At 43.3% G+C, this 13,672-nt stretch overlaps 1 protein-coding gene across 7 annotated transcripts in view; it reads left to right on the forward strand.

Annotated features, from left to right (window-relative positions):
• RAP1GAP2 (RAP1 GTPase activating protein 2) overlaps positions 1–13,672 on the forward strand; it is a 294,016-nt gene that overhangs the window by 187,224 nt on the left and 93,120 nt on the right. For 5 of the 7 annotated variants that reach the window (XM_038375286.2, XM_038375287.2, XM_043499744.1 and 2 more), the window contains one exon: positions 7,500–7,584. In XM_038375286.2, coding sequence (XP_038231214.1) covers positions 7,500–7,584 — 85 coding nt within the window. Of the gene's footprint in view, positions 1–2,716; positions 2,721–6,592; positions 6,614–7,499; positions 7,585–13,672 lie in introns of those variants that run through there. The other 2 variants (XM_043499747.1, XM_043499746.1) reach the window with 2 other exon arrangements.

A 13,672-nucleotide genomic window follows, 5' to 3' on the forward strand; every position in this document is an offset into this window, starting at 1 on the left:
TCATATGAAAGCTCAGCTGCATCTCATTATACAGTCTCAAGGATTCTCTTTCAGGCGTCTCTCTTTTGGTGCCTGATCCAAAGCCCACTGAAGTCAGTGGGCATTTTTCTCTTGACTGCAGCGGGCTATAGATCTATCCAGTGGTGGACCCAGGAGTTTGCATGTGCCCATTTTACCTCTAAAAATATAAATCTCATCCCTCCCAATGAGATCTTTGGCTTAGCGAGCTAGCCAGCTGCCTCAACGTTTTTCTCCTAAAAAAATTCCTTCCTAATGCTGCTTAATTCCTTCCTCTTATTCTGTGCTATTGGGCAAAGGTCAGGGAGAGATAACTGTTTATCTCTGGCATTGCATCGATTTAGCTCCTCTGTTATTTCTCGATTCCCCACATCTTGTCCTAATCATGAGAACTCAAGAGAATCCGGATTGACATGCCCACCACCCTCCTACTGCCAGAAGGACCCTTCCTTGACAATTCCTCAATACTAACCCCCCAGAGTCTGTGCTGCTTTCTCCTGATTAAAGAATCTCTTGAGCAGTGGTGTTTCCCAGAAAGCAAGTGTAGCCATTGGCCTCCTTGCCTACAGGGAACCCTACATTCTCCTTTGATCTTCACTCGCTTTTCCTTCCCTTGACTTTTAGTAGTGTTCATTCTCCAGAGCTGTCCATCCGGCCCCCTTCAGGAATAGAGCTGGGTGAACTATTTTAGACAAAATTCTTCTTTCATTAAAAAAAAAATGCAGATTCAGGAGAGCCGAAACATTTTGCCATTTTGTGTTCAATTCGTCAAATTGTTTGGTCGAAAAAGAAATGAAAATTCCAAAAAAGTCCAAACATTTCATGTAGACATTGGCAAAGGTGTTTTGTTTTTGAATTTTGATTTCAATTGTATTACTTTTTTTGTTTACTTTTTTGATATGCTGAATTGTTTTGGGTTGACTTGAAACTATTTCTTTTTAGACTTCTTTGGCTCAAAAAATCAGTTATTTGCACAGCTCTGTTCAGGAACTATCCTGTGTATCCACAGGGAACACAATGTGTAGTCCTGCAGTGCTCCAGCTTCATGCTCCTGGGTTTTGGCAGTCTCCTGGGATACTCCAAAGAGTAAATTATGGGGAAGCTCCAGAACACCACTAAAATCCTAAGGGTCAGATTCTGGTATCCTTATTCATGTTGGATAGTATCTTACTCCTCAAGTAACTTCCATTGGCTTCAATGGGACTAACCAAGGCATAAGGTATTACCCAAGTTTATCAGAATCTCATTGCACCAGAGCAGGGTACTGAGTCAAAATTTGTTCAGTAATCGGTATCACTTAGCCATCTAAATTTCTTCCTTTGCAGAAGCACGTGTAGCAGGTGTAGATTGAGGCCCCCATCTTACAAGATGTTCTGTCAAGCTGGAGCCCAGTTGATTCCACTGGGGATCTGTGCACATGCAAGGATCTGCCCAATTGGAGCAGCTTGCAGGATCAGGGCCTTAGATGCGGACAAACTGCAGGCGCAATTGTAAAGGCTGGGCTGGGGAACCCTGAGCGGTTTGGCTTTCTCAGTCCACTCCATGTTGTACGTGGTAGTTGAGATGGTGCATCAGTCTATGTGAAAGAGAACAGCAAGGTCAGTGTTAAAGCAGTTCCTGTACTTATTCCTCTCCATTTTCCTGCAGAAGTGGCTTCAGCCTTGTTTAATTTCACCTGAACCAGCGGAGCAGGAGACAAAATATTTGCCTAGCCATATGGTTGTGATATCTACTGATTATGAAAGCTGTGAATTAGTCAATGAGCACAACAGATGCAGCATAGCAAACTGCATAAAGTACTTACGTGCGGCACAAAGGTCAAAGAAGACAATTGAAACAGCAAGAGAGGAAGGATGGACTTGTAGTTGAGGCAGAGGGTTGGGATTATGGAAATCGGGGTTTAATTCCTGGCTCTACTACAAACTTCCCTTTGACCCTGGGCAAGTCACTCAATCTCTCGTGTATTGGTTCCCAGTCTGTAAAATGAGGATAAAAGTACCTACTGTCTTCCAACCTTTGTCTGTCCTGTCTGTTTAGCCTGTAAACACTTCAGGGTAGGTACTGTCTACTATTATGTTGTATGTACAGCACCTGTCCCAATGGAACCCTGATTTGGATGAGGCCTCTAGGGCTAAGGGAATACAAATAAAAATAATAATTAAAAAAAACACACAAATCAGATGTTCAAAGGGCCCTATGTTAGCATATAACTGGCTCTTGAGTGAAAGCTCGGACAGATGATTTGGGAGCTGCAGCAATGCTCTGAAGTAGTTGATTTGTTGGTTGTTGACAAGTTCTGAAAAGGATCTTTCCAGGACTTGACATCATCTTTAAATATTGTGACATGGCTTAGTCCCCTGAAAACCCATGAGGTATGTTTATTGGATAACTGGCTCAGTGGATGAAAACCTGAATAACTGTAAATGACACAGAGTAATGTGGGTATATTATTTTTTAAATTATTTTCATTGCTTTTTCTTCCACATTCCATATACAGGAACATCTGCTACAAAATACAGCTCTACTGCTGATTCTGTCCGAGGTAGCAAATTGAGCCCAAATCTTGAATCCCTTACTTGGTTTATACTCAGTCAACACTGTCTTTGACTTAAGTGGGAGTCTTACTTGAGTAAGGACTTCAGGGTGCAGTCCCAAATCAACGGGAGCCAAATTGGCCAGAGTGAGCTCTGCATGAGGATCAAGTTTGGAATTAGGCCTTAGTAGCTGGGTTTCCGGACTTTGCATTAGCAAGTCATCCTTTCCTAGACTTGGGATATCTTTTTTCTACACTACTGAAAAACCTGCCTTATGTACAGAGACAGTTTGCCATCTAGAGTGAGAAATGGCTAGGACAAGGAGAACCTGTTTTACATTAGTGTTTTGTACCGTACAAGCCAACTATTAAAGGAATGCAGTGAAAATCGGATGAAGAGATAGCAGGCCAGAACCTCACAGAAGTACATCAATATAGCTCTGTCGGTTTCAGTAGCATTTCAGTGACTTCGGGGGAGCTGTGTTGATTTACAGCAGCATACGATCTGGCTTAGAGAGTCATGGGGGTCCATCTCCTTATGATTGCTTGGAAGTTAAGCTTTCTCTCCACCGTCTTCGCAAAATGATTTCGGTCTCACAGCATTAGAGGCTGGGATAAATCCTTTAAGTTATATCAGTTTCACTTAACACTAGGACAAGGGCAAAAAAGTGCGGATCGCACCATGATGTGGTCTCCTGTGCCTTATAAAGAAAAATAAAGGGTTACTAGAAATAGAGTCAACAATGCCAGGTTAGTTTACTGGAAGAAAAGAGAAAAATCCTCACCCATTATGACCAAATTGAGGGGGCTGGATTTGGTGTTTCCCTTTTATTTTGACACACGAGTGATTAGTGTGAAAGAAGCTCTATTCTTGCTCTGGTTTGTAATAGCTCATGTCCACAGTATATTGTAATGCATAGTCTGGTATTCTGCTAGTGCATATTTCTTGCCTAATACAAGTTTAGAGTCTGCTAAGCAGTATCTGGCTTGGAACTATGTTGCATTAGATTGGCTTATTCACAGCAGTTCTTTTTAAGCTAGAAAAGTTGCAGATATCAGGGTGAAATCCTGGTCCCGCTGAAGTCAATGGGATTTTTGCCAGCAATTGTAATGGGACCTCCCGATTGGTGCAGATTCTGTCTAGCACTTACCTGCATTGACAATGTGTGCAGGAAAGTATAAGGAGCTTTCTGGGCCCTGGATCAAATTCTCAGCTGCTGTGAAGAAGCACAGCTCCATTGTCTTGAATGGAATTTTGCCTATTTATACCGATAAATACTTTGGCCACCCATGGTCAGGCTACAACAACACTGCAGTTGGGAGGTACAGTTTCCAGCTCAGTTAAATTTATCTGCTAAAAATAGCAGGACAGCTGTGGGCAGCGGCTTGGGCTAGCCACAATAATATGCTGCTATTTTTAGTAAGCTAGCCTGATCAAAGCTAGCTCAGGTATGTCTGCCTGAAATGGAAAGTATACCTCTGACATAACCTCAGAGGAGAAAAGAGCCTGTTACCCCAGGCTCTGTGATGGACCATGGACTGCTGCTTAGCTGGGAATATTAGCCACTGTGTTCCTTCATTTAGGTAGGTTTTCCAGGATTTGCAACAATTTGCACTTCATAGCAGAGGGCAGGAACACAAGGCCTTTTATATATTTTGGATTCAAAAGGCTGCAGGAACTTTTAATACTTTGTATCTTTTCGAGGAGGAGGGGGGGAAATAACGGCCATGATTTTTTTCCTCTGCTTCTCGGTACCGAGTCAATTTTCACCATTAGGAAGTGTTATCTGCACAGACACCACACTACTACCTGGCAGTTCCTAACTGGTGTCAATAAGATACTAGGCAAGTCACCATGGGAGTCACTTGCTGTTACAAGACCAGAAGTGTTAGCTTGCTCGGGGTGTCACGGCTGGCACTTTTTTGGGTGAAATTTGGGCACTGCTATAACAATCTTGGGCCTGATTCTCAGCTGGTGTAAATCTATATTGCTCCCTTGAAGCCAATGGAGTTGTGCTGATTTACGTCAGCTGAGCATCAGGCCCTTGTTCCAGATTTTCTAAAGTGTCTGCTAATTTTGGGTGCTACAATTGTTTGGCGGCAAATTTGAGGCAGTTGGGGCTTGTTTTTCAGAGGGGACGAACTCTCACTGCTCCAGTGGGAGTCAGTGGGACTGGTCTATCCATAAATGCTGTTCACGGGGTGCAGGTTCCAGTCCTCATTCTCCATCATCCCACCTAGGGTTGCCAACCATCCAGGATTGTCCTGGTGTCTCCAGGAATTAAAGATTAAACTTTAATTAAAGATTATGTCATTTAATGAAACCTCCAGGAGTACATCCAACCAAAATTGGCAACCCTATTCCCACTCTTACTCCTTACTCCACTGGCTGCTCTAAGTTAACTGCTGAGGAAAATAGGAATAACCATGCTAGATAAGACTAGCACATTATCATGTATTTGACCATGGCTAAATACCTGATGCTCTGGAGGAAGGTGAAAAAAAACACCATAGTGAATAACTTTGGGATAAACTGCCTGTAGGGCAAGATTAATTTTGTTATCCTAGGTAGTTACAGGTTGCTTTATGCTCTGAAGCATGAAGGTTTATAGTCCTTATACTTTTTTTTAATCTTACTTAGAATAATGGTGTATGTATGGTTTGGTTCCTGTCTTACCCCTTTGCCTGATAACTCTGAATGATGAAGATGTTGATAAAAAAATAAAAAGCTACTTGTGGATAACTGGTGGGGGAAAAAAAGGTGGGGATCTGAATTAGTTGTATAGATTCTGTTCCCTGAGAACAGCAAAGGTTAGAGCTGGATGAAAATGGAATTTCTGTCCTGTGGGAAATTCCAGGTTTTGTAAATATTGTTTCATTCTATTTTGGAATGAAACGTCAAACTTTGGAATTTTCCATGAAAGGGAATATTCTGATTTGGAAACATCAAAATCACTCCTCCAATCATTGGGGAATCTGTCAGTCAAATATTTCATTGAAATGGACACATGCCTGCTACGCATTTCAGTTCCAAGGAAACAGTGTATTTCCACAGAAAACTGTTCCATTGAAAATTTTTCAATCAGCGTTAGCAGAGATGCAGGAGTGGGTTAAAGACTCTGAAAAGACTTCCCTTACAGAATTGTGCCGTTGTAATTTCTCTTCTTGATGAATTGGCAGATGCAATTTCTCTCTCTCCTCAAGGTGGTGGTTGTTGCTATCCTTCCATGTAACTTGCAAACTCTATTCCAGGGTAGTCAATTATTTTTTTGTCAAGGTACAATGTCTTGGTCAAGGTATAGTCAAGGTCAAGCCTGCAGAGAAAAATTTTTCACACCAACATAACAATGATGATGATAAAAAGATTTGGGGGTCCATTCAAAAGCATCTGGTAATCCGTATTTGGCTCATGGTCTTAACTGCCCTTGAGCTAATTTATTTAGCATGCTCTTTCACAAGCAGTTCATTTAGTATTCATTGCCGTAGCACTGGTCATGATGAATTCATTCAAGACTGTGTGGGCAAAAATACTAGAACTTTGGCCAAGAAGGTGCTGGGCTTAGTTCTCTGCTCTCTTACACAATTGAAGGGAATCACACTGGTGCCAAACTAGAGAAAGGAGTAGAAAATCAGACCTGCAGTACAGATCTGGATCCACGTTAGGCTGAAGACTATGGGAGAGAATTTCAAAGGCAGAAATGGCAGGTTTGTTTATATTGACCATCAGTGGGCATTAGGGGACTACTTGGTGTTTGTGCCTTAGAAAATCTCCCCTTGTGCTAAAATAATCAAACTTGGATCCCTAAAGCTAGACATCTAAACAAAAGTGGTTTGATTGTCCATTCCCATTAATGTACTGTGGCTAACCCACATTGTGGGTGCTCAGCGCCTTTAAAATCACTCCTCTTTCATTTAGGTGAATAGATATGGATTTAGGTACTCCCCCATTTGAAAATAGCAACCCAGGTCCATTGCATATGGGAGTTTCCAGTGGAAACATCTGAAACTGAGGGAGTGAAAATGAGGCGTCCAGGTGCACGCAGACCTGGTCTTTAGTTGCAGGTAAAGATTGCTAAGTGCCTTATTTAAAGCAGAATAGGCACTGTCTGCACCAAGGAGCCTCAATGGAGAGCTTGCGCCAGGTGCTACCCCCAAGGCAAAAAGACACATTGCAACTCAAGTTATTCACTGACCACACCCCACTCTATGCAGGCTACCTACAGTGATCAACGATGCGTTACTACATCCTGCACTAGTTATTTCCATTTCCACCATGGATACATGTTGACTTTTTAATACATAGCACTTCTCTGAATGTGGCTTTCTTTCTATGCTAAACACTCCGGACCACATTGATACATGACATTGATATGTGCTAAAAGTATTTGGTGAAGTTACTCCGGATTTACTCCAGTGCGACTAAAATCAAAATCTGTTCCACTGTGCATAATGTTCATGTTGTCGAGAGAGAAAGAGATGAACAAACACTGCTCAGTCAACAGATAACACCAGATGGAGAAGATGGAGAAAAAAAATTGTTGCAATGGTGTTGTCATAGAAACCTAAGTCTGTTTATCTAACTCTTGGTCATCCCAGCAGCATAAATCACCTGAAATGAAATTTACCTGCAGCACACACAGTAGTTATGGGCTCTATTTTGGCCACCTTCAGTTGGATTCCCAAAGAAAGAGCAGCCCACTTTATGATCCAGTGAGGCATTTATAATTTAGGTCAGAATCTTTCCAAGCTACAAGATTTTTTTTTTATTTTACAAAATGTTGTTGTCACAGGTTAAGATATTTTTATTTAAAAACAAACCTTGACTTAAAAGTTTACAAGGTTGAAAAAAATCAGAGGGGCCTAATTTTCTCCTCTCTGGACTGTACTTCTTTCTTCCAAAGGCTGGGTAATTAGGAAAAGTTTTGAGATGCATCCTCTTCTTTTACAGGAAACAGGAGCTGTTAAACAACACAGATGTGACCATTCCAGACCGGCCTTTATCCCCTCCGCTCACTGCCCCAGCAACCATGAAGGTAGGTTACATACATAATGCGCTACGGATTGCGTTCTTTACGTTTTATTCCTGTTGTGCTTTGCAAAGTGCATGCTGCGTCCCGTAATGGGGGCGCGATATCTCTTGGAGGACTGGTGAAAGGAATCGTACGGTATGTACACAGCCCAGCTTAAGGTGATTGCTTTGAAACCGAAGCTAGTTAATACCAGTGTTTAAAAGTAGCAGCTGTGTGTCTCAGGCTTTCCTGAGTGGATTCTGGAGTTGAGCTAGAAGATTGTTCTGCTGCCATCAGCCAGGGTAGAGAGTGGCTGCAAAAGGCTATGGGCTATGTTGCCCTATGCCTCAGGCAGCCATTGACAGCAGTGCAAAGCAGTTGTCAAACGATACTAAATCAGAAGGGTGGTAGCACTCTGGGCCCACTCTGCATGAGTGACTGCACACGCTGCAAGGTAAAGAAGCATCTCACCCTTTTTCTGTCTTAAAAATTGTTCCAGTATTGTTATAACCTGGGGGTTTGCTGCCAAAGCGGCGATTTTTATTTATGATTTGTGTGCCCGGTGCTGTACATAGAAGACGCAGCCCATGCGCTAAGGAGCTTATTTTGTAAGGGCTAGATTTTAGTCCTCGAAAGGAGCAAGAGCAGAAATAGACTCTACCCCTATTCTCCTTTATAGCAGCTGGGGAATGCAGGCCCAGCTCCTCCTTATAACCTCTGTGGATATTGCCCAAAAAGGAATTGGGAGGGGTGGAAAGAGAGTGAGTGCCTGTCCGGACACCCTCCAACCATCACCATCCAGCACCAGTCAATGAAGATGGAAACATATTGCACCTCTGTGCACGAGTAGGGGGCACTGTCATGTCACTGTGCCCAGCCTGGGAGCCCCTTGGAAGAATTCTTGCCAAGTTAGCTCCAGCTGCATTCAAGGCTGGGCGGAGTTGCCCTTGAAAGGCTTTGCCGCAGAGGAAGGATTTGAATGCAGAGCAAGTGGTTGCATCTGGAGCAAGGAGACGGAACGTCACGCAACACCCTACGGGGAGGGCTTGGTTGCCTTTTTGCTTAAATGTGGCATCGTTCCTCCCAGCCTGAGTTATGCACAGCATGCAAGAGTTTGTTATGCTCTGTGTTGCATTATTGCCTTTTATCGCCCGGAATGAAATTCAGCCAGAACACTTAGTCCAAACCATCCTACATCATCCTCTCTCCACTCAGTCTTTCTGACTCCTTCGCAAACTCTTGGATGGCATTTCAGCTCAGCGTTGAGCCAGAGTGTGTTAGCAAGGGAGCTGTGAGCCCTGGAGCTCAGCAGAATTCCCTAGGGGGGTGATGCAAAAGGTACCAGAAGTGGAGGCCGGAGGAGGGGGCTAGCTGAGGGGAGTTACCAGCTTTCATGCATTGGAGAGGCCAAGATCATGGAGATTTGGTAGTTGGTGGAGGGGGGAGGAGAAAGCACTGCGCATCACAGGGCATCCCAACAACATATTGAGAATGTGTTTAATTGTAGAAGACATGGAGGAAACAAGGGGAGAAATGAAGGAATGGGAATGAAGGGAAGTGATTTCTGGGGGATTTGATGAGAGATAGAGTGGGGAGATGTATGGGGTGTGAGGCGGGGGGAAGGGGAGGCAAAAAGGAAATTGTGAGAGATGGGTGGCAAGGGACAATTAGGAAATATCCTGCTATTGTCTTTTTCCTACCTTTGGGGGAGGGAGGGTATTTTTCAGCAGAGGCCTTCCCTAGACATCCACCAAAATCCTCACTCATTAAACCTCAAACATCCATCAGGAGGAACGCTCAATGTTGCAGGATTACAGAGGCCTAACCTAATGCCCATTGAATTCAGTCAGCAACGTGTATGTATATTTGGACACGCACACACCCCTAGCTCACAAAGATGTCCCAAAGAATAATTTGCTAATGCTTTGAAAGGGTCAAGTGCTATGTAAGAGCTAAGCATTATTATTATTATTATCATCATTATTATTTTATGAAATGCAAAACCCTTGAAAATGGAGGCTTATGCACTTTGGTTTTAAGTTGTCAAAATGGTCCAGTTCTGTGTTTAAAAACTCTCCAACGCTATTGCATTTTTAAGTTTTTCTCTTGCTAAAAAAGGGATTTCCTTTTGTGCCAAAAAAAAAAAAAAGATGAAGACAATGGGCCAAATCTCTGTTGTTTGTAAGTGGATGATAATTTACCCATGTCACTGGAGCAGTATCTGTTAGCAGCAGCTGATAATTTGACTGTAGGCTTTTGAGATTTTGCATTGAGCTTTCTTATGAAAATCAGTGTGTATCCCCAAATTCCAAAGTTTTGCATGATTTTTTTTTAATGTGAAAAGGGCCATTTCCTGGAAATTTTAGGTTGTAAGATGACCTGAAATGAAAGGATGATAATATTTGACAATTTCCCCCTCCCCACAACTCCTCAAACAGACAAACAAAGAAAATATTCATTGCTTTTGCTTAGCACAGCTGGGTTCAGCTAGAATTTGCTTCTCTCCTGCTTTGTTTTGATATATTCATAACAGGAATGAGCCCTGATATATAAATAAAGAGAAGATCTGCCTTCCAATAGGAGCCCATTTGTCCCAGAAGGATCTGTGGAGTAACTCTCAGCCCTTGCAGGCTAATCCTCATGAGAGAGTTTAATATGATTTTCAATGAGAACTCCTGGCAGGCAAGCTTTAAATGGTGTTTTCTTTACGTTGCAATGATCAATGTAATATTTTCAGGGCCATGCACAGTTTTGTATTAGCTGTTTTGCAGTGTTTCAAGAACAATGTGTTCAGGTGGCTTTTTTTTTTTTTTTGGTAACGCGGTGTTAATTAAGGTTCACACAATACCACTTATAGCCTGAATCTGGCAGAAGAAAGACACACAGATGGCCAGATACCCATCTCACTGCTGCTTTACAGCAGTGTCATTCCATTGGATCTGGCTCATTTAGTATATTCTTCTCAATCACACCGTTTCTTCAGACCCACTTTGCCTGCCCATAAGAAAATATTTGGTGCATCCATATTATTTAGATGTATGCATCTACATATTGCTGCAACTCTCTCTCTTTCAAGGATGCTGTGTTGTACATTCGAGCAGGATCCTACACCTCTGCAGGGAATTTTGACATTGATTTCAATAGGAGTAAAATAATAATCAGACCTAGCTCTTATATAGCAGTTTTCATCCATAGGTGTCAAAGCGATCTAGAAAGGATGGAGGCGTTCCCCATTTTACAGATTGGGAAACTGAGGTGAAGTGACTTACCCAAGGTAACCCAGCAGGATAGTGGCAGAGTCAGGAATTGAACCCAGGTCTCCTCAGTAGCAGTCTAGTGTTCGGTCCACTAGGCAACACTGCCTCCTGTGACTTAGGTGTGTGCTGTTACTGTGTATTGATGTTATCTCCCCCCATCTTCCTCCGACTTTCCCACCTCTACTTATTTTATTGTCCCTTTGTTGCATCTTGTCTCAGACTAGATTGCAAGCAGGGGCCCAGTTGGGTGCTCTAAAATAATAACTAATTATCAATGAGGAGAGGATTGAGAGTCTCAATAACGATAGGGAAATGAATCCTGGAGGTGCTGGCACATTTTGCCATGCAATTTCCCCTTCCCCCCCTGCAATTTCTCCCTGCTCTCATCACATTAAGATAGGGATCATGTGATCTACTTAAGATCGTTTTAAGGCAAGCTTGCTATGTCTGTCATGAGGGCAGAGAGGTGGTAACTAGGTCAGCTGCACGTAGCTCAAGGGAACAGCTGTTCGTGGGTGTCTCTTTCCCCACTGCCAGGCTTTCTTGCCTGTAGAACCGGCACTTCCGTTGAAGTTAAGCCATACTGCTTGCCTGGAAGATGTTAACGAGAAGAAAACTAATTACACAACCTTTTCAGAGTGCTGAATGCAAGATGAATGCATTTTAATGTACTAAGGAGGGGTTGCTTGCCAGCTATCCTCAGTGCTGAGTGTTGGTAAGGTGCGTCTGTTGATTCTTTTGAGTTGGTTTTAGAAAATTCTGTCACTCGTTCACTGGTGTTGCCAAGTGGTTAGGGCAGAGGATTGAGTGTCAGGCTTTCTGGGTGGGTGTTCTCACTCTGCCAGTGACTTATCATTTGACCTTGAGCAAATTGGCAGGCTAGAAAGTGGCATTTATGGCACATCCCTGAGCCAAGGGCAGGAGGGCACTCGGAAAATTATCCTTCAGGCCCAAGGCAGGAGATGCATCTTGCAGTTCTTCTGATCTCCTACTATCTGAACTCCACAAGTGCCATATCTGTGTAAGTCCACTGCAGTCAATGAAGCAATTCTCTCCAGTGAGAAGGGTGCCTCCATTTACTGACTGTGAAATGGGTATAAAAGCATCTCCCCAGGGTGTTGAGAATGAATTGATAGAAAAGTGGTGAGAGATCATAAGATGAGAAGAAAGATGGTTCCAGTGTTAGGCGCTAAGCTAGGGCTTGGGAGACTGAATTCAAGTCCCTGCTCTGTCACAGACCGCCTGTGCAACCTTTGGCAGTCACTTAAACTCTCTGTCTCTCAGTTGCTGCACTGCCTTGCCTCTGTGGGGGTGTTACACAGGATTACTACATTAAAATTGTGGTGTGCTCGGATACTATGTAATAGGAGCCATATAAGTACATCGATAGTATGTACATAGAAAGTACCAATAACATTCTCTGTGAAGATTGTCGTAGTAGGGACCTAGGAATTACCATATTGGATGATTATTTATGTCATTTATTTATTTACTAATTGTATTGCATTAGCACTTAGGCCGCTCCAGTCACAGACCCGGATCACAATTTGTCCTAGGTGTAGTACAAACACAAGAACAAAAAAATGATCCCTGCCCCAAGATCTTGCAATCTAAGATCAGACTCAGGGTCCATTTTAGCCCAATCCTGCCACAGGCAGTGACCATCACCAGATACTTTAGAGGAAGGTGTAAGAACCCCACAGTAGATAGCTGTGGGATAATCTGGCTTCTCTCTAGTTTTTCCAGAGGCCACTGAGTTAAGAGACAGAACCATCTACTTGTTTAGTCGCCTTTGGTGGGCCAGCTCATAACGATGATGTTCGTATCCATAGCATCCCAAGTGCCAGGCTGCACTGTAACGTGCATTTTAAAAAAATCAGTTGATATATATTTTTATAAAACTGAGGAAGTAGAGGGAAGCCATTCATCAATAATTATGACCTGGATGTGTCATCGAGCTGTTAATGAGTAACCAGAATTTAGCCTGGGAGTACGCAGTATTTGCACGGATTTAGGTTCCCAGGCTCCAGCTGGCCAACAGAGGTGGAACAAAATGGCAGTGAGGCTCTTTTGTTCCTTTTGGGTGAGAGCAGGGCAGGGGAGGGGAAGAGGCGTCCTGGGGTTCCAAACAAAACTAGCTTGGTGGAACGACGGGAAAGAGGATTAGGCGTGTGGGGGGAACTCACTGGTGCAGATGCAGTTCTTTTCATACCCAGGCACAAGGTTTCTTAAGTTGCAAGCGCTGACCCTACCGTCACTTTAACGCAAGATGGTCGGGGCCTGATCTAAAGTGTCACATGGAGATGGCCATGCAAGAGGGGAGGAAGGAGCCGGGCAGGAAATCTTTTCCTGATCACGCAAGGCCCAATAGCAGTCCCTTTCATTTGGGAGCACTAGGAAGCTAATAACATCACCAAAATGCTCCATTGTTTATGGATGGCGCAGCATGTACTTGTACATGTACAGTGGTGGGCACTGAAGAGTCTGGGAGAGTTTATGCCTGCCCAAGGCCTAACCTCCTTGGAGCTCTTCCTGGGGGCAGGGTGGCTCTGCATTCACCCCTATGCAGGGCTGTAGCATAAATACTACCATCTAGCCCCCAATTTCCATTAGTTGAAACAATAAGTGTAGCTACAAATGCTGTTGAACAGGGCCCTGTATGGCTGGGGCTGGCTTAGCACCTGTAACCAGAGCCAGAGGTTTTAAAAAGCTTGGTTCCCATTCAGGCACCTAAATAAGTGGCCAGATTTTCAGTCAAGTAGTGTCCTCTGAGTGCTGAAAATCTGTCCCTTATTCAGATGTCTACATGGGAACTGAGATCTTTAGAAATCCATCTCCAATTTTGGGTGCTGTGC

This window comes from Dermochelys coriacea, chromosome 17 (genome assembly GCF_009764565.3).
Source record: "Dermochelys coriacea isolate rDerCor1 chromosome 17, rDerCor1.pri.v4, whole genome shotgun sequence".
NCBI classification, from domain to species: domain Eukaryota; kingdom Metazoa; phylum Chordata; order Testudines; family Dermochelyidae; genus Dermochelys; species Dermochelys coriacea.